The sequence below is a fragment of the Siphateles boraxobius genome, unplaced genomic scaffold (assembly GCF_051911475.1).
Source record: "Siphateles boraxobius isolate OS27281-9 unplaced genomic scaffold, OSU_SipBor_1 54, whole genome shotgun sequence".
NCBI lineage: Eukaryota > Metazoa > Chordata > Actinopteri > Cypriniformes > Leuciscidae > Siphateles > Siphateles boraxobius.
The window spans coordinates 1,156,875-1,178,652 of NW_027509180.1; the positions used below are offsets into that span (position 1 = coordinate 1,156,875).

At 44.7% G+C, this 21,778-nt stretch overlaps 2 protein-coding genes across 3 annotated transcripts in view; both read left to right on the top strand.

Moving 5' to 3' along the window:
- Window positions 1-2,344: 2,344 nt before the first annotated feature.
- LOC143714392 (uncharacterized) lies at window positions 2,345-4,233 on the top strand. The gene is made up of 6 exons (XM_077205499.1): window positions 2,345-2,555; window positions 2,636-2,741; window positions 2,950-2,981; window positions 3,142-3,164; window positions 3,276-3,408; window positions 3,673-4,233. The coding sequence occupies exons 1-6, from the start codon at window positions 2,345-2,347 to the stop codon at window positions 3,852-3,854; spliced, it is 687 nt and encodes a 228-aa protein (XP_077061614.1). The 3' UTR covers window positions 3,855-4,233.
- Window positions 4,234-16,745: 12,512 nt separating this feature from the next.
- LOC143714458 (uncharacterized) overlaps window positions 16,746-21,778 on the top strand; it is a 30,224-nt gene continuing 25,191 nt past the window's right edge. For both annotated transcript variants that reach the window (XM_077205676.1, XM_077205677.1), the window contains exon 1: window positions 16,746-16,932. In XM_077205676.1, the coding sequence (XP_077061791.1) occupies window positions 16,872-16,932 (61 nt within the window). In that variant the 5' untranslated portion in view covers window positions 16,746-16,871. The remainder of the gene's footprint in view (window positions 16,933-21,778) is intronic.

Here is a 21,778-nt window from a genome sequence, read left to right on the forward strand (position 1 = left end):
CTTTTGTCTTCTGCATTCTCCTTACCCTTGTCTCCTGTTCTTCCCTTAGACTCGTCCCCCAGAAACCGTCGCACAGACCCAGCCCCAAACCCCATCTCTTAATAATTAAAAAAGGCTGGTTTCTAAAGTACTTCTTCCTGCCTCTATGTATTAATGCTCATGGGTAGCCTAAATGGGTTCCATTCAGACCTTAACATTAAGTATTTTACTGTTATGGGTCAACAAGATTCAACAAGACATTTTCACCTGCTATACCCAATGTTTAGATCTGTTGTGGTATTTATGCAAATTACCACATACGTAATTAGATTATGCACCGTTTGTCCATCTTAACAAACAATTTTTAAAAACTTGGAATACATTTTTTGTTTGTCTTGATGTAAGTAATCAACTCAGTAATTTTCATGGTGATATCTAAAGGATAAACTTTTTACCCTATTCTCGTAAGAAAAAGGCTATATTTGTGTTTTTTTCTAAACTTTCCCTAATGGGATACTTTGGGACTTTTTTTCCTTACTCAGGACATATTGAGGATACAAAATCAGTTGAGTTTGCTTGTTGCAATTTGTTCAAGGTTGACCCCCATTTTGGTTTAAAATGACTGGACTAACAGGCAGATCAGGTGCAAACAGACCCCCCCCCCCCCAGCCCTTGCATCACCACTGGCTAGTCAGAGTCAGTGTGGTCAGACTTCAGAACCAGCAACAGGTCAGAGCATCTACCAGACACAGGCAGTCAATCACATACCCAATTCAGGAATTTAAGTTGAGATGATTTTGCCAGATTAAAAGGATTGTTCACCCAAAAATGAACACAAAAAAAATAATTATAAATTAAAGTAACACCAGGTAACTTTTGCTCTCGGGGTCCCCCTACAGTTGGGAAACAGTATTGTCCTCTACTAATGTAGTAAACTCCTGTCATCGTGCATTTGTTGACAACCATGATAGCCCTGAACACTGTAGGAGGAGGTCACATGCAGGTGTTCTGCTTGCGTCGCGTGTGAAATGTCTTCATCCCAGGTACAGTGGCATATATTTCAGCATGTCATATGAATATAATTTCATGGGTTTTATTTTTTTCTAACGACAAATGATCGCGATGATCACGTTTACAAGCCAGCGTCATTATAGTAGCCTAGTCTATTGGCTACCGTTTTACTGAATCTATATGATACTTCAATGCAATGTTTGAGTGGTAGATAATAACCATATATCGTCAATATTATAATATCAAGCTACCATAAATAAATCTGCAAATTTTACAAATCGATTTGCATAATAGCTTGAGGCAAGACAAATAATCATTGCCTGATTCATGAAGATAAACGGAGGATAAGATAGCTTCCGTAACATTGTCAGGCGGACAAAAAAACACCCCAGACTACGGGGTGTCATTGGTTGTTGCGTTAAATGTTACCCAGATACAATAGTGCTATTTTCTGATTGGCTAACAACACCAGACGAACAACACCAGAGGAGACGCGCTTGAATTCCTGCCTGTTCCACAGTGAGAGCGGCGCGGCCAGAGTTTTGGGCGCTGCGGCATATTAAATATATTACAAATAGTTTTTCAGCGTGAGAAATACAATGTGTGGCGGGAGAGCGTGACAAAAGACCGAAATGAGTGACGGTCACGCTCAATGCGTGACACTTGACAGCCCTGCGATTTTAAGGAAGTGGGGGAAGTGGTGGAAGTGACGTATATGCCGTAAAGCAGTCGAGTTTTGTAGTTCTCTTAGTTCACCGGTTACTACCCGAAACCCGAAGTTTAAAAGTATGATTAAAAGCGCTACAGACCCCGTCAGGCTATGGCAGACGTGTCATTCAACCTATTGTAAGTCGATGTACCATCACAAGAGACTTGGATATATATTATGAAGGTTGAAAAGTTACCTGGTGTTACTTTAAATAATTAGAACTAGAATTATTATAAAGAAAGAATTATGTTGTATTTAATCTTCCCAGGATAAGATTTTATATTGATGGGCAATAAAATTGTTTAACTTTTTCAAGGACATGTCTGCTTGATGCCTGCTATATCTAATACAAGATAAAATAAAATAATTTTTTTTTTTTTTGTAAATGTGAGTTTTTTTGTAAATAAATGCAGCAGTTCATAACAGACACATGCAGTATCTTATCTACTTGGTGCTTCAGCTTTGTTTTCTGCAATATTTTGGATGTTCAACACTTCGACACAAACAGATTGACCCAATTCCTTCCACAAGCTTTTCCACTGTGTGTGTGTACTGTGTGTGTGTACCCCCGAAAGTAGCAGTGGCCACCCCCTGGCCACCCCATGTATAAAACTCTAGTTCCGCCACTGACTATACATATAAGTCATGGCTGAAAACTATGAGTTTTATACTATGAATTTTATACTATACTACGAATCCTCTGAAGTAGAAGTTGTGCCATCTTCATGGCTGCAGAATAGTACCTGTGCTTGGCCGACTTACAAATCTGTGGCTAAGATCCAGAAGGCTGTAACACTGCAAGAATCTCCTAATCATACTTGGTCTGCCTTCAGGGTGCGAATTATTCACACAACAGGTAGTATAACATATTAAGAAAACTGTATTTCATTATTGTTACATTTTTGGGGAGGTTAACAACAATGTAATATTTTATAGACACCTATCAGGAAGCTCGGCACAAACTTCCACAGGCAACTCTGATGTCTGACTTGCAGACAGATGATGATGATGATCGTCCAGCATACACAAAAAGAAAGAACAGGTCTGTTTGTATTTTTACCACAGTTGTTTTTCATATTACCGGTGTAGGGTTATTCCAACATTATGGACGTGACATTTGCAGTCAAAACTTGAAATATACATTTTCAGTAAATGCGTTTAATACCAGCCGCTCCGTGAATAATACAGACCTAACTGGACAACTTAAAAAGGGTATGGTTCATTTGGTAAACTTTTTTTTTTTTTCATAGTAAAGATGACCTTTGCATGGAATTGCCCTGTGGTTAACCCCAAAATGAAAAGTCTGCAACAACATCATGAGGGAATAGATTACAGAACTTTCATTGTGGGTGAACTAGGCTATGTCATATATTGCATTCATCCATTATAATCTGCAAGTTTTGCTATGGCATTTTAATTGTATCCCCCATTTATCTGTTCAGCGGGAATAAAAGAAACCACTCAAGTGAGAGTGATGAAGATAATTTCTTTGCCAGCAAGAGACTGAAAAAAAACCGTCAAAATTCAGGATCATTCAGAAGTTGTTGCAGCACCGCAAATACCGTCAGCACTTTAGTTTTCCACTAAAGAAGCTGTGTGGCGTATCCTGGGAAAGCTTTTGGTGAACTCCTTGGCTAAAAGAATTAACTGGAGTGGTGCAAACCAAAAAGTGGCATTTCGTGCATTGGCCCTCAGGACTGTTGTAGTCAGTAAGTTGATTTTATATAAACTCCAGCACATAGAGGCTGCTAATACTGTCTGTCGTGTAAGACTACTTTCATATGAATATGTTGAATGTGTATTTTTCTTCTTCTAAGGGTTTAAGCAACATTGTCTTTACTGATCTGTAGTTAGAGGGAAAAAATCCATCATATGTAGGTTGCACTTGTTTGATAACAATCATGTTTTTTTATCATCACTGTGTTGCGCGACAAAGTATAACTATCTATTTTTGACTATTGTTTTCTATACAGATGCAGTGAGGACAAATGCCCATACCAAGACATCCACTGATAAAGAGGTGGAAAAATATATAACAAGATGGCTACAACTTGCTCCTGACAGGGATGGAGGAAGAAAGATGGAGAAGAAAGAGCTAAATCTAACAACGTGCTTAATGTATAATTTACTTCGAACAAACTTTTTATATTTGTAATTAGTTAAATGCTTTTAAGATATTTCTTCATACTACTGCACTTTTTACACAGGCACATTTTTTTATTGAAGTTTATTTAAAAACTGGGGTTTTAGGATATTTGTTTACTTTTGTTTACTTTTATTATGTTCAATTTCTTATGTTCACATTTCTTATGTTCACATGTATTTAAGTCTTTTAATGTGTTTCTTTACTCCTGTGCAGTGTGCATTTTTATTTTTATTTCATTTTTTGTGTGCAAATTTTTAGATGCAAGTTTATTTCTTTATACTAGTGTAATTCCCTAAATTACTTATGTTCAGATTTATTTAAAAATGTGTTTTAAGTTGTTTTTGATACATGTGCAATTTTATAGCCTAAATAAATATGTTCTTCATATTTTCTGGCCTTGGTTTATATAATTTGCAACAATTATGGGATATATTTAAAAATATGTTTTAAGTTTGTTTGCATTTTATTCAAAAGTTAGTATACATACACGTTTTGGATTGACTTTAGCATATTCTTTCATATCAACACAAAATTATTCAAGAAACATCAATAATCTTCAATCTTCAAGATGGCGCCACAGACGGCTGCCTCGGTGTGGACCTCTCCAGCTATTGTGTTGTTTTTGTTCGTTTGTTCTGCGTTTAGTCCTTCTTTTCCTATCAGTTTCACCAAAGATGAACTACTGGACATTAGGAAACACACACCAGAAACCTTTTCTACAGTTTTTGATTATTCGGACGTCTTGCAGGACATTCTCGTCGGAGGGGCAGCGTTGTTGTTCAAACGCGCGGTCAGACGCAAACGCGGGAAGCGAGCCGGCGCGCTGGTTAAACTCCGCGAGCGCGGCCTGCGCACTGCACTCCCCAGTATTCATCTCGCGAATCTCCGATCCCTTCCTAACAAAACGGATGAACTTCTTCTCCTCACCCACACTAACAAGGACTTTTTAAACTCTGCTGCTCTGTGCTTCACTGAAACCTGGCTGAGTGAAGCCATACCGGACAACGCAATACATCTGCCGGGCTTCCAGCTGTTCCGAGCGGATCGCATCGCGGAGCTAACGGGGAAAACAAGAGGTGGTGGATTGTGTTTCTACATTAACGAAAGTTGGTGTTCAGATGTAACAACACTGAAGAAGATGTGCTCTCCTAATTTAGAGGCACATTTCATAAACTGTAAACCCTTCGACTCGCCTCGGGAATTTTCCTCTTTCATTCTCGTGAATGTTTACATCCCTCCAGACGCGTGCGTGAGCGCGGCGCTACAACAGCTGGCTGAACAAATATCTGAAACGGAACAAAGGTACCCAGACTCTCTTTTAATCATTCTTGGGGATTTTAACAAAGCAAATCTTTCCCGTGAACTACCAAAATACAGACAGCACGTTACATGTCCCACCAGAGACAGTAATATACTGGGCCACTGTTACACCACAATAAAAGATGCGTATCACTCCGTTTCACGAGCAGCTTTGGGGCTCTCTGATCACTGTTTGGTTCATCTCATACCGACCTACAGGCAGAAACTGAAATCAGCTAAACCTGGAATAAGGACTGTAAAAAGATGGACTAATGAAGCAGAGCAGAATCTACAGGCCTGCTTTGATTGCACTGATTGGACTGTTTTTGAAGCTGCTACCAACGATCTGGATGAGCTCACAGATACTGTAACATCATATATAAGTTTATGTGAGGATACAAGCATTCCTACCAGGACATTCTTATCATTTACTAATGATAAACCATGGTTTACTGGGAAACTCAAACACCTTCGTCATGCCAAAGAGGATGCCTACAGAAGTGGGGATAAAATCTTGTATAACCAGGCCAGAAACAGACTGACAAAGGAGATCAGAGTTGCTATAAGGAACTACTCTGATAAACTGAAAAAACAGTTTTCATCCAACGACCCATCATCAGTCTGGAATGGCCTGAGGAACATCACCAACTACAAGTCACCATCCCCTCGATCTGTGGACAATCAACACCTGGCTGACAATTTAAATTCATTTTACTGCAGGTTTGAAAAGCCCTCATTCACACCACACACCGGGTCTGATCTGCACTTCACACATTCAGCATCACCTCCTGCACTCCCATTACTCCCCCCTCCTGCCATCCAACCTGAGCTTAAGGTCTGTGTGGAGGACGTGAGAAGAGTCTTCAAAAAACAGAAGACTAGGAAAGCCTCAGGCCCAGACGGCATCTCATCTGCTTGTTTAAAAGCCTGCGCTGACCAACTGGCCCCGGTCTTCACGCAGATCTTCAATAGATCATTGGAGCAGTGTGAAGTTCCCTGCTGCTTCAAACGCTCCACTATCATTCCTGTCCCCAAAAAACCCAAAATCACTGGACTTAATGACTACAGACCTGTCGCTCTCACGTCTGTGGTCATGAAGTCGTTTGAAAGACTGGTGTTGGCCCACCTGAAGGACATCACTGGACCCCTGCTGGATCCCTTTCAGTTTGCTTACAGAGCAAACAGGTCTGTGGATGATGCAGTCATCATGGGACTGCATTATATCCTGCAACATCTCGACAGACCAGGGACTTATGCAAGGATCCTCTTTGTGGACTTCAGTTCGGCCTTCAATACCATCATGCCTGACCTTCTCACAGCCAAACTGACCCAGCTCTCCATACCATCCTCGATCTGTCAGTGGATCTCCAGCTTCCTGACGGACCGGCAGCAGCGAGTGAGACTGGGGAAACTCACATCCAGGACTCTCACCACCAGCACTGGCGCCCCTCAAGGGTGCGTTCTCTCCCCACTGCTCTTCTCCCTGTACACTAATGACTGCACTTCTAAAGACCCCTTCGTCAAGCTCCTGAAATTTGCCGATGACACCACTGTCATCGGTCTCATCTGGAACGGTGACGAGTCTGCTTACAGACTGGAGGTTGAACAGCTGGCTGTCTGGTGCAGTTATAACAACCTTGAGCTGAACACGCTCAAAACAGTGGAGATGATCGTGGACTTCAGGAGGAACAGCCCAGCACTCCCCCCACTCACCATCATGAACAGCACTGTCGAAGCAGTGGAGTCATTCAGGTTCCTGGGCACCTCCATGTCTCAGGACCTGAAGTGGGACAATCACATTGACTCCACTGTGAAAAAGGCCCAGCAGAGACTGTACTTCCTTCGCCAGCTGAGGAAGTTCAACTTGCCACAGGAGCTGCTGATTCAGTTCTACTCAGCCGTCATTGAGTCTGTCTTGTGCGCTTCCATCACTGTCTGGTTTGGTTCAGCTACCAAATCAGACATCAGGAGACTACAACGGACAGTCCGGACTGCGGAGAGGATCATCGGTGCGCCCCTGCCAACCCTCCAGGACCTGTACTCTTCCAGAGTGAGGAAGAGAGCAGGTAAAATCATCACAGACTCCACTCACCCTGGACACCTCCTATTTGAACTGTTACCGTCAAGACGGCGACTCAGATCACTGGCCACTAGAACATCTCGGCACAGGAACAGTTTCTTCCCACAGGCCATTTCCCTCCTGAACAGTTAACACACCTCCCAAGGCATATGCCTTAAGTGCAATACTCCCACTGTTTAGTGCAATATCCGACAACTCAGGTGATACTTATATGTAGATTTATTTATTTATAATATTCAAAACACTGTAAATATGTTCATAATCTGTAAATCTGGAAATGTCTATTCTGACTAAACCCAACTGTGATACTTTTATTCCCATATATTTATATTTTTATATTTTTATTCTTTATTCTTATAATGTATCCGGCACGAGTGCGGCAGACGGAAGCGGGCCGACGGGTAAGTCTCCGGCAGGTGAGAATTTAACCGGAACTGGCCTGAGTGTATTTTGCTATCTGGGTAACTAATTCATTATTTATAAACCACTTATTTAGGACTTGTCAGTGGTTCATAAGATCACTTAGAAAGTGTAATTAAATGCAGGTAGTTATAACGCATTTATTAAAACCATAAAAAGAGTAATTTGGGTCAATAACAATGACATACAATATTAATTAACAACTAAGTTGTTCATAAAATGCCATTGCACATAAAATAATAATAATTTTGGTCCCTAACATAAAATGCCAACAATACCTATATTGTTCAAAATACAGTATTCAATATCCATAATTTAATAAAAAAGAGTCATTTGGGACCTTATTTCACACATACAACATAAATGAACAAGAAGCCTAGCTGATTCAAATTACTTGCATTGCACGTTCAAACTACACAAAAACAAACACTAACCTTTCCAATCATTCACAAAGATCAACTTTGAACGATGATAGTTGATTGTTTCACTTTCAAAATAGTTTTTGGTTTCAATTAGCTAAATGATACACCTGACCTGCTCCCGTGTTTACATACAATCTCCTGACAGAGACCCGGTTTATTTATCAAAATAAAAGTCCCGATTTCTAAATGGAACATTATGTTCTTTTGGGGGGCCACAAAAGGATTCACCCTACACAAGGGGGCCTCCTCCTGAAAAAGTTTGAGAACCACTGCTTTAAACTACTTAAAAAAGCAAACGACTTGATCAAGCAAAGCTAAGTGAACAAGCGAACTAAACAAAACAGACAAACAAACAAATGCCTATATAATGTATACTCTGTTGCAAAACTGCACAAACACCATTAAAAAAACACATTAGTGTCTACATTATGGTAACTTTAAAGAGTTTAAAAAGTGTAATTTTGAATGTTAAACCCTTATAACGATTATATACAGTGCTAACAAATATATATATATATAAAAATATATAACATTCAGAAAAAGCCAAGGCAAATTAGTGCATTATGGCAGCATTAATTAACTTACCACGTTTAACCCTATGTGGCAAACCATTATGTACATGAGTGAATTGTAACAATTTTTAGCCCAGGAATTGATCCCTACAAACTGTCATCCTCATCTAAGTTTATATTGTGTCCCTAATAATTGTGAACTTACATGGTAAACAAATATTACAACTGTAGATACTATGTAACCACAGTGTAGCAACACACTGATACAGAATGGAGATTATGTATCATTTGTGCCCTTGAGAGCTCTGATAAAAGATAAGACCATGCCCGAGAGCCAACTGCAAAACATGACTATAATGTCTCCATTAATTCTTGTCCACAATCCCTGCCTCAACCGCTTGCACCAATCCATTCCACACAAAGTACCTGCATGGCTGCCACCAAATACCAAAAAGACCACCTCCACAGATCCTCCAAAGCGGGAAGCATCTCCCGAGCTCTCAGAAAAAGAGGATGAAGAATATGAACCTGCTCAGGTCATAGTAAGAGTCCAAACAAAGACCGTGCCCGCAAATATGAAAACACAGTGGTCGAGGCAAGAAGAAGAAACGGTTAGGGCTAACCCACAACTGAGCCATGCACAGGCCTACCAGGCTTACCTCAAGGAATGTGAGAGGCAAGGTAGACCTGCTAGAACACTGCAGGCATTTAGGAGCAAGAGACAACGGCTATCTTAAGTAAGTGTATCACTAATGAGTGTGTATATGTGTCTGTGTGTGTCTGTGAGTACATCACTAATGTGAGCCTTTTAGGGTGGAGGGAGACAGCCTTCACTCCAACCCATCTTGTAGGAAGGAAAGCACGACACTGATCGAACATCTCCGGGGGGCTTCTCGGTGAGAAAAGCACCAGTTGACGAAGAGGTTCCACTTCAACGCATAGGCATGATCGGACTAGTACATGTTGGCCCTTGAGCACGGCCCGGAAGCGGCGCAGAGCAAAACGTACAGCCAGCAACTCGAGGCAATTTACATGCCATAGACGCTGGGGTCCTGTCCAGGAGCCCGCGGCAGCACGTCCATTGCACATGGCGCCCCTGCCCGTGGTGGAGACATCTGTCGTTACAACAACATGCCGGGAAGCTCGGTCCAGGGGCACTCCGGCCCGTAGAAAACTGAGGTTCAACCACGGGGTGAAGGTCTGACGGCAGGTCGGAGTAACTGGTACTCGGAGGGTGCTGTGTTGCCATGCCCACCTCGGGACTCGGTCGCGAAGCCAAAGCTGAAGCGGTCTCATATGAAGCAATCCGAGCGGCGTTGCCGCGGCTGCAGATGCCATATGCCCCAGGAGCCTCTGAAATAGTTTCAGTGGAACCGCACTCTTGCCCTCGAATTGTCTCAGGCAAGTCAGCAGTGACTGCACGCGCTCGCTCGTAAGCTGCGCGGACATGGCGACCGAGTCGATTTCCATACCGAGAAAAGAGATCCTCTGCACGGGGCAAAGTTTGCTCTTCTCCCAGTTGACCCGAAGGCCCAGACGGGCTAGGTGCCGGAGCACTAGGTCCCTGTGTTCGCAAACCTGGTCTCGAGAGTGAGCTAGGATCAGCCAGTCGTCGAGATAGTTCAGGATGCGAACCCCGTGTTCCCGTAGGGGAACAAGGGCTGCCTCAACGACCTTCGTGAAGACACGAGGAGACAGGGCTAACCCGAATGGGAGAACCGCGTACTGGAGACGTGAAAGTAGACGTCCTTCAGGTCGATCGCTGCAAACCAATCCTGGAGCCGTACACATTTGAAAATGCGCTTGGCAGTGAGCATCTTGAACGGCAGCCTGTGAAGGGAGCGGTTCAGCACGCGCAGGTCCAGGATTGGCCGTAACCCACCGGTTTTCTTCAGGACAATGAAGTACGGGCTGTAGAAGCCGGACCTTATTTCAGCTGGAGGGACAGTCTCGATCGCACCCTTCGCCAGCAGGGTAGCACCCTCCGCTCTCATGATAGGAGCATTGCCACCGACCATAGTGGAGCGGACTCCCCTGAAGCGGGGAGGAGACCGCGCGAACTGAATCGCGTAGCCGAGCCTGATCGTTCGTGCGACCCAGCGGGACAGGTTGGGAAACTCTAGCCAGGCTCCCAAGAACTGTACCAGCGGGGTCATGTGAACGACAGACTTCCCGTCGGTGGGGCAGCGAGGCGGAATGACTGTCTTGGACGTGGACGGCATAGCGGCCCAATGTCGGGGCATAGTCATTGACCACGTCCTGACAGAGCAGACCAGGGAAGGACGAACGTTCCACGGGGGTCTGCTCTGCCAGGGGTCTGGCGACAGAGGAGGATGAGAGCGGCACGGTCCGGGGACGGCGCGTGCTGTCACCCAGCTCTGGGACAGATGGGGACAAGGGGCGCACGGCTCGGGGGCGGCGCACTGTGTCGTCCGAGAACTCTGTGTGCTCAGAGATGTCACTTCTTTCTTTAGATTCTCCGACAAAAGATTCTCCCCCGGCCCTCCACCGGGGGAAGGAGTGGTCCTGCTACCATCTCCTGAAAAGTGACCATCATCCCTGAGCAGCCCGTCTCAGGAGCGCCGTTTGGCCCATCGTTTATCGGGGGCGGGGCAGGAGAGGGCTGGGGCGCCTTCTTACGGCTTCCTCCGCGACCGGGCCCGGGTGGAGGCTGCTGCTTGGGCCGGGCGGGAGGGTCGGGAACCGTAGGAGGGCGCCCTTGGCGGCGAACAGACTGAGTATTCTGCCCGGTCGGCTGGGTGGAGGCAGCAGCGGGCCGTCGGGGCAGAATGTGCTTGATAGCCAAGCACATCAAGCACATAGCCTCAGTCTGTTTCTGAGCAGTCGAGAACTGTTGGGCAAAATCCTCGACTGCACCGCCGAAAAGGCCGGCCTGGGACATGGGGGTGTCGAGCAGTCGGGACCACTCGGCATCCCGCATGTCAGCCAGGTTCAGCCAGAGATGTCTCTCCTGGACCACGGCTGTGGACATCACCAAACCCAGGGAGCGTGCGGTCACCTTCGTCACTCGGAGAGCAAGGTTGGTGGAGGCACGCAGCTCTTGGGCACAGCCGTTTGCACACCGGAAGGTGGCAGCTGGGACGAGTCGTCACTTCCAGAAGAATCAGACCCACCTTGTGATGATGCAATAGACATCGCATCCTCCTCTGGAGCGCCAAAGGAAATCCACGGGGCATCCGAAGATGGTCCTGCGGAAATCCCCTGAACACTCGCGGGTTGCAACACTGGAAAGGGTGCGGCTGGGCACGGACGGATAGTCGGCGCTTTGTTCCAAACCGTCACCCTCAGAGCACCCTGGCCACCAGCCGAAGTAGAGCCTCTCGAGGAGATGCTAGATCAGGGTGTGGATGAGGGGACTCTCACTCTTGCGAGATCACTGAGTCTTGATCGTGGTGTTGCGATGGTCATGTTCCCACAGAGAGAACATGAGTCATCCACGAGCGCTGCTCTAGCGTGATCAATGCCCAAACACACTATGCAACGCTCGTGCCCATCAGAGTCGGCAACGAGTCTATCCACAACCAGAAGTGCACAGGCGATGCATCTTTAAAAAGACGTGCCGCGTGTAAGCTCTTTTGTGAGAGAAAAGAAACTCTGAGAGTGTTGAAGCACCCGGGGAGAAAAACACTCACTGGCAAACCACTGCACAGATAACCAGGAAGTGCGCACTCGCCGGGAGATCGCCGTCACACAAACACCAGAGAATCTTGCTCGTCTGTAAAACTGACAGTCAGAGATGGCTTGTGGAGTGAAGAATTAACTTGGCTCCGAAGCAAAAACATATCTGCATGTTGCCGTCGTCCTCCTTTTATACCCACGAGGTGGGGCGGAGTTGCGCCATGCAAATTCCGCAGACCCATGGCATTTCTTTGCCATTGGCTCGTTTTGTAATACTCGAAGTCGATAGGCTTTCTAAGCGAAACCCCATTCGTCGTCATCCGACGTAACTCGGAGTGACAACGAAAGGGTACCGGGGTTACGCAAGTAACCTAACGTTCTCTTTCTAACATCCGCTCGGTATCTCACTAAGGGATATAGACCAGAGGGATATAGACCAGAGATCTACGGCAGCCTGTCCGTATATCAGCCAAATCTGACTCACCACCAGCGGGTGGAGTGTCCTATCTCCGTACATAGGATTTCCTCTGGACAACAAATCTGCCCCTCTGTTCATTCGTCCCGTTAAATGCGTTGCTCTTAACGACAGAAACCGAGTGTTGCTCCACAAAATTAGTCTCTAGACTGTGTAGCAGTCGAGAGCGCACTCCCCCTTGTCTGTTTATGTACGCTACCACTGTTGTGTTGTCTGATCTGACCAACACATTATATCCCTGAAGGAACTGAATAAAGTGGCTTAGCGCTAGCAACACTGTTAATAGCTCCAAGTAATTTATGTGTGTCTCCCTTTGAGGGAGAAACTTTGAGGGATTGAGACCACACTCCCCGCACTGTTCTGCCCTCGAACACCGCCCCCCAGTCTGTAAGTGATGCATCTGTGGTCACCACCTTTCTTAGAGTGATCAGACCTAATGGAGTCCTCTCCGTGAGAAATGTGGGAGCTCTCCAGTGACGTAACGCTCTCACACACTCTTCTGTGACAATCACTCTGTGATGACTGCGATAGTCTGGGTAACCTCTCTTTGACTGTGGCGTGAAATTTATGCGGACAGGCTGATATGGTCGAGTTGTAGGCTTTCTAGGTAAGCAGGTCTCGAACGCTTTTCCCTACTTCCTCCTCAAGTCACACTGTTGGTGCAAAGGTGTGACAGTAGAGCCAAACATAGCCTTGGGGTCTACGGGGGAGACTCCACTCTTCCTTACCAGAAAGGCCTTAGAGACTGTCTAGGTCTAGTATTGGGGTCTACGGGGGCGTCCAGAAACTCCCCTCTTTCTTATCAGAAAGACGGCCTGACGGCCAAAGCGGTGGATTTGTAAATCTTCTGAAACACATCGTTGTCTACAAGATCAGGGGATAGTTCCTCATCTTCATCATTATCTTCGGAGACTCCACATCCATAATCTCACTCCGGGAATCTGTCTCCGGTAGCTGTTTAACTGTCTCCTCTCTGGGCTGAGTCTGAGAGGAGAAGCATGGGTCCCTGTTTCCTGATATTGCAACTCTATGTCTCCTTTCACGGATCTTAGTAGGGAAACCAGAACAGTTAGGGCAGCCCTCTGGATTCAATACCGCTGCTTGGGCATGCTTAACACCCAAGCACGATATGCAGAGCGAATGCGGATCTCTCGCCGAAATCCATAAGGAGCCACAGGAGCACATGCGAGGAGGAGCATCCTTTCCTCCCGTGCTCTCTGCCGTTCTAGCCGTGGCCATATCTTCACCCTCTTCGTTTTTACCGTGACATGTAGGTTTACTATCCCGGAGCAGTGAATACAGAGTAATTCTGAAAATAAACTCTTATTTTCTGGTATCTATAAGAACTGAATCGTATTCGTTTTCCAACACTCGCAAGAAAATGCACTCTTAACAGCAATATAGATTTTCTGCATTTGCGACGTTATCGGTCTGCTTCGTCTCTAAACCGTTGAGCAAGAATGATCCAGCAGTGGCTGCAGTGAGTTATATACCAGGAGGCGGGACTCCCTGATCGCTGTAGTGATTGGCCTGTCAGTCTGACAGACGTGGTGTAATTGGTGCTTCTGTGGAAGTTAAATAATGACAAATGTTTTTGAAACAAAAAAGCTTCTTGAATTGCACTTTGAAAAAATAGTGCTTGCATTTTAATGCATTGTATTTTTATGGCTTGAATTTTTAGGGGCTGAACTTCAACTTGGTTGTATATTTAAGCTGTGAATATTTCAATTCAAAACATTTCACATACGTTTTCATTATTAAAAATTCAATAATCCATATTCACCTTTCAGATTTCACTTCCAAAATGTTCATTCTGTTTAAAAATACAACCTATAATATTCAACAGACAATTTTCAGTCCATTTTATTTCGCTTTAAAAATTCTCTTTTTGAAAAATTCAGTGGTTTAAATTCGACAGAAAATTCAACATTTGGCATCCAGGAACGGCAGGAATATCAGTAGATTGATAATCTCCAGCTGTTAGTCGTCCTCACCAGCAGGAGGAGAAGCGGCTGTTGACCAAGAAAACTCTAGAGCAACGGGTGAGAGAGTCATTCATTCATAAAAGCAGATTTACAGAAATGGAGTATGTATTTGTGATGATGATCAGTGCCAGTAAATGGAAAAGCTGATAAAGACACAAAAGCTGTGTTTACACTGAAGTCTTCACGGTTACTTTTGAACATGTAAGTTTTGCACAGCTTTCTCTATCGTAGTTAACACTCTGTAGTTAACACACGTAGTAACACACGTAGTTAACACTCTCTATCGTAGTTAACACTCCTCCCAAGGCATATGCCTTAAGTGCAATACTCCCACTGTTTAGTGCAATACCCTACAACTCAGGTGATACTTATATGTAGATTTATTTATTTATAATATTCAAAACACTGTAAATATGTTCATAATCTGTAAATCTGAAAATGTCTATTCTGACTAAACCCAACTGTGATACTTTTATTCTCCTATATTTATATTTTTATGTTTTATTCTTATAATTTGTAGTATTATGTTTCTTGTTGTATTTGTATTTGTATATGTCCACTGGAAGCCTCAGTACCAAAAACAAATTCCTTGTGTGTGCAAGCACACTTGGCAATAAAGCTCTTTCTGATTCTGATTCTGATTCTGATCGTGAGTGAGATTATGTTATTCCCCGATGCTGATGTACAGATCAAACGTTAAATCTGAGGTAGTAGACATATATTTCTCTCGGTTGTTTAGTTTAGGCTCACGACCCTTGACATTTTAATGTACCCTTATTGTAACACTTTTGAGTGTGATCTAAAAAACACTCACAGGAGAGTTAATTTAACACTGGAGTTTTTGCTGTGTATATATAGATGAAGTGTGATCTTGACGCATTTGTCAATGCAACTCTTCTGGAACTTGTGGTTTCACAAGCACAAACTTAGTAGCCTAATAAAAGCTTCATGGTGCACATACACACACACACTCACGCGCGAGTGTACACAGACTTTGGACATAGTAGCGGTTATTATTATCAATAAATCAATTATGTAAAAAGAATTAATTACGGCCCCACTTTATATTAAGTGGTTTTAGGTACTATGTACTTGCATCAAAAAATAAGTACAAAGTACTTATTGTGTTCATGTTGTATTGTAAAACACTTTAGCTGCTATTGAGATGGATACGGGTAAGGTTAGGGTCAGGTGAGGTGGTATGAGTAGGTTTAAGGTTGGGTTAAGGTGTAAGGAATGGGTCAACAGTGTAATTACAAATGTAACTATACATTAATTACAGCTTTAATTACATGCAGGTATTTTCAAAATATAAGTACAATGTAAAAACATGTATGTACACAATAAGTCAATTGTATCAAATTATTAATTTCAATGTTAGTACATAGTAGTTAAGCCACTTAATAAAAAAGTCAAGTCAAGTCAAGTCAAGTCAAATATATTTATATAGCGCTTTTCACAAAACAGATTGTATCAAAGCTGCTTCACAGTATCAATCAAAACAACTTAACAATGTTTGTTTATTACTGGAAAAAAGACATCCAAGTTTGGTAGAGCTGATCAATGGTATGATTGGTTAAAAAAGTGTGAAAAAGTGTGAACGAAATGGTCGAAAAAAGTGCACTTTTGATGATATTATATTTGACGATCTGTTGTGATATTAGCACTAAAGTTTTGAAAATGTACACCTTACTTAAAAATAGTACCAAAGCGAATACAAAAATTGTAAGTAAACCGAACAAGCAACACAATGTGTTGGTGATGTTATGCAAAACGATTGTGTAAATGAAAAAAAAAAAACACATAAAAATTACTCTGAGGACACTGTATTGGGTCACTTAAAAACAACTAAATTTCATTATGATGAAATTGTTTTCTCTGACAAATTTGGGGTTTCCATCACTCGTTTCTGGTGCGATACTTCAAAATGCGCATAAAAACAGGGTGATGGAAACATAGCTAGAGGAAGTTACCAACCAGAGGAGGAGCTGATGATGTTTAAAGGAGGAGCTGTAACTATATATAATGAAGAGGAGGAGCTGTAACTATATATAATGAAGAGGAGCTGTAACTATATATAATGAAGAGGAGGAGCTGTAACGATATATAATGAAGAGGAGGAGCTGTAACTATATAATGAAGAGGAGGAGCTGTAACTATATATAATGAAGAGAAAGACTGACAGAAACAGAAAATGTCTGATAAGTGTGATCTGTGTCTGCTGGGACTGATCATTCTCTCTTCACTTCTCACAGGTAAAGAAATCTGTATTTTCTCTAAAGACATTTAGTGGAATTAGTCTGGAAAGAGTTCATTTGAACATGCTCAGTTTATTCTTGCACACATTCACGTTGTGATCTCAGAGTTGTGTATTGATACACACAGATCATACTGTATTATTCCTCATACTGGACATAGTGTCACTCAAACATCTGATGATGAAGCATTATCTTCATATTAAGAGTGTGTCAGTGATTTGAACAGCTCTCTGATAAAGACTAATAGTTTATTCTAGAGAGTGTGTTGTTTGCTTTAAGTGAGGAAAAAGACTATGAAACTTCTGCTTTTTATGCTGGTATGTTTTATGTTTTCATTTGTAGCAGCCCTTGGGTCCAAAAAAAACAGAGAGAGTCTCGACTGATGCATAATGTGTCCTTTATTTAGTTCGTCAAACCAGCATGACGCTCAACTTTCACTCCATCGCCTTAGCACCGTGAAAACTGTATAAAAAAATAAAAAAAACATAACAAACATTTCACACACACTTGTTTCACGGCTACAAACGTCATTACGCAAGTAAAACATTCAAGATGACAAACATTAATTACCAGCAAATAAACCATACATGTGTACAAATATTATGAAGTATCCATGAATGAGAGCATATCATACCTCGCTGCGCTCACCAAGGAATGCAAACAATATCCTTTCTTCCGTCATGAAACGGGCGTCAAGTTCTTTAAATTCATGCATAAAACACGGGATCTCCAGATAAAATACATATAAACTCACTCAAACACAGCTGCCTGCCATTCACACCGCCAACCACCTTTAAATATTCATCTTCCCTTGTGCAAACTACGGTGCCACCAAAGGGACAAATTTCATCGTTACAGGTGCACCACATTTCAGGTCAATCACATACGAATAACATTAAAATACATACAAAGATAAATATACTTGAATAAGGTACAAACAATTACACAAATATTTTAACCACTAATCCAACCCATACTTCATTTAATTAACAACATACATTAAACTCCAAAGTGATCCTTTACACTCCCACCAATCATGTCATGATAATGGTCGACACCAAATAAGTCATACATGATTCTTAACATCTTTATACACCACTCACTATCTCAACATTGGACAATTGTGCAAGTAAGCATAGAATTATGTCAATGTAATGGGTTACGCATGCATGTGTTTGTGCATGTACGCATGTGAACATATACTATTCACTTTCAAGAAGCAGCACCAACTTTTGAATGGGCCTTTCTATAACAGAGGGTTTAGATGAAAACGTCCCGGGTTACGTATGTAACCCTAGTTCCCCGAAGGGACGGACGCTGCGTGAAATCGCAGTGGGAACGCCCTCAGCGTGACGCGTCTGAAGCATGAATGAAATCAGTCAATGGAGAGAATGAGCGTACGGCGAGTGACGTCATCGACCAGGAAGCTATAAATATCCCCTGAGTACACAACACGCCAGCTTAAAAGTTACTGAAGCAGCGACCCAAGGGGATGCCGAGAGTATGGCAGGACACGCAGCGTCCGTCCCTTCGGGGAACTAGGGTTACATACGTAACCCGGGACGTTCCCCTTCAGGGACTACCGCTGCGTGAAATCGCAGTGGGAACGCAATACCCACATCCCCATACGACCAAATCCCCGTCGTGTGTCATTAGGAGACACAAACCGACGAGAGAACCTGAGCCCCGGGAGTGGAGCTAAGATCGAGGGAATAAAATCTAACGAAAGTGTGCGGTGAGGACCAGCCTGCCGCATCACAAACGTCCTGAAGAGAAGCTCCTGAAAGAAGAGCTGTAGAAGCAGCCATACTCCGGGTGGAATGAGCCCTTACAGCCAAAGTGAAGGCTGATGGGCCGAACCATAAGCAAGTGAGATGGCCTCGACCACCCACTTGCTCATCCTTTTTCTAGATGCAGGACACCCTTTCTTAGGTGACCCAAACAGACGAACATTTGTTCCGATCTCCTCCACAGGGCAGCTCTGTGGACGTAAGCATCAAAACCCAAACTGGGCACAGCAAATTAATTTTCTCCTGGTCTGACGTCAGAAAAGGCGGAGGACAGAAAACCTGCAGAACTATAGGTCTAACTGAAACAGTTGGAACCTTAGGAACATAACCTGGTCTCGGAAAGAGAAAGGCCTTAACCAACCAGGAGCAAATTCCAGGCACGAGGGAGCCACCGAAAGTGCTTGAATATCTCCAATTCTTTTTAGAGATGAGATAGCGAGAAGAAGGATAGTCTTTAGAGTAAGAAACTTTTCCGAAACTTCCTCGATGGGCTCGAAAGGAGCAAGGGAGAGACCTTCTAAGATGACGGCCAGATCCTAAGCTGGTACCCTTGTGCGAACTGCAGGCCTCAGCCTCAAGGTGACACGAAGGAAGCGAGACATAAGCGGGTGTTTCCCGAGGGAACCTCCACTTGAAGGGGTGTGGTAAGCAGCTAAGGCCGCCACATACACCTTCAGTGTGGAGTGGGATAACCCTGTGGAGAGACGGTCCCGCAGGAAATCCAGGACTGTACCAACCGGGCAGTTAACTGGGTCCTGCTGGCGCTCTCCACACCAAGAGGTGAAAAGTTTCCACCTCGCGGCATATAACTTCCTCGTGGAGGGAGCTCTGGATCGGAGGATGGTCTCAACGACCTCAGCCGAGAGACCAGAATCTATGAGCTGGGCCCCCTCAGAGGCCAAGCCCACAGCCTCCATAGCTCTAGACGGGGGTGAAGGATCGACCCACTCGCCTGAGAGAGCAGATCTCTCCTGATCGGTATCTCTAGGGGAGAGCCGTTGAGGAGAGACACTAGGTCCGCAAACCATACCCGGGCCGACCAGAACGGGGCTATTAGCAGGAGACTGAGCCCGTCCCGGCGAACCCTCTCCAGAACTCCTGGGAGCAGAGCGATCGGGGGAAAAGCGTACAAGCGTGACCTCGGCCACGGATGTACCATCGCATCCAACCCCAGCGGGGCTGGATGGCTGAGAGAGAACCACAGCGGGCAGTGTGATGTTTCTCGAGAAGCAAATAGGTCTACCTCGGCAAGACCGAAATGTTTCCATAGGAGTTCCACCACCTCGGGGTGAAGACTCCATTCCCCGGGCCTCGGCCCCTGTCTTAACAGGATGTCTGCCCCCTGATTTAAATACCCCGGGAGATAAAAGCTCTCAGAGAAAGAATTTTCCCCTGGGACCATAGAAGGATCTGACGTGCCAGTTTGTACAGCGGGCGAGAAAGCAAACCCCCCTGATGGTTGATATAAGAAACCACCGATGTGTTGTCTGTCTGGACAAGAACATGGTGGCCCCTTAGGTCTGGGAGGAAGTGTTTCAGAGCCTGAAACACCGCCAACATCTCTAGGCAGTTTAAGTGCCACAGACGATGATGGTCCTCCCACAGACCCTGAGCCCACCAGTGAGAGAGGCATCTGTCATTAGCATAACGCGACGACAAGGAGCTCCTAACACAGGGCCTTGGGACAGAAACCAAGGATCTTTCCACATGATCAGGGCGTGATGACACCGTCGCAAACTCACGATCATGCGAAGCGGATTTCCCCTCGGGGAGAATCCCTTGGTCCTGAGCCACCACTGTAACAGTCTCATGTGCAAGAGGCCAAGAGGTATCACGTTGGACGCAGCTGCCATGAGACCTAGCAGTCTCTGGAACTGTTTTACAGTGGATGACTGGCCTAGCTTGACCTGATCTACTGCAGCGAGAATCAAAGCAATACGAGCAGGTGACAATCGTGCCTGCATCGTCGTTGAATCCCACACTACACCTAGAAAAGTGGTTCTCTGTAATGGAGAAAGAACACTCTTTTTGGCGTTGAGCCTCAGCCCCAGTCACTTGATATGAGCAAGAACGACATCTCGGTGCCGAACCGCCTGTTGTTCCGATTGAGCTAGAATCAAGCAATCGTCTATTTAGTACAGAAAGCGGATGCCCTGTAACCTCAGCGGGGCTATAGCAGCATCCGTACACTTCGTGAATGTTCAGGGTGACAGTGCTAGGCCGAACGGAAGAACCCGATATTGGTACGCTTCGCCCCCGAAAGCGAACCTCAGGAACTTCCTGTGTTGAGGGAGGATAGATACATGGAAGTAAACGTCCTTTAGATCTATCATGACAAACCAGTCCTCGGATCTGATTTGAACATCCCCAGTGACAGACACAGCGCCCTGTAACGTACTGGCAGGGAACAGCTGGTCTGGGCACTCCACAACCCTCCTCGGAGGGGGCGAGCGTCCCTCGGGAAATCGCTCGCCGAGTCTCTCTACGCCCTGTGAAGGCAGGGTTAGTAGAGCAGACCACTGAGGGCATCGGAAAAGACAGGGCACCGTGTTCTTGTGCAGTGAACTCAGGTCTTTCACGATAGGGACCACCCTCAGAACCCTGACGTTCAGCACGTCAGGATTTTTTTTTTTTTGATGAAGTAGTATCCTAACTCCCTGCTGGGTGGGGGACCCATTCCGCCAGGAACTCTACTAAGGGAACCAGCCTCTCGAGGCTGGCCTCCGGATGAACATCCCGAGTGACAGACACAGCGCCCTGTAACATACTGGCAGGAAACAGCTGGTCTGAGCACTCCACAACCCTCCTTGGAGGGGGCGAGCGTCCCTCGGGAAATCGCTCGCCGAGTCTCTCTACGCCCTGTATAGGCAGGGTTAGTAGAACAGACCCCTGAGGGCATCGAGAAAGACAGGGCACCGTGTTCTTGTGCGGTGAACTCAAGTTTTTCCCGATGGGGACCACCCTCAGAGTCCTGACGTTCAGCCCGTCAGGACTTTTTCGACGCGGCCTTTCTGGCGACAATGACTGTCCTCAGATCAGTCCTGCCCCGAGAA

Excerpts from the sequence above, each read along its gene's own strand:
- LOC143714392 (XM_077205499.1), top strand. The coding sequence starts at position 2,345 with ATGGCTGAAAACTATGAGTTTTATACTATGAATTTTATACTATACTAC. Across the intron at positions 2,556-2,635 it reads GCGAATTATTCACACAACAG|ACACCTATCAGGAAGCTCGG; the intron begins GTAGTATAACAT and ends AATATTTTATAG. Across the intron at positions 3,409-3,672 it reads CCTCAGGACTGTTGTAGTCA|ATGCAGTGAGGACAAATGCC; the intron begins GTAAGTTGATTT and ends TTTTCTATACAG.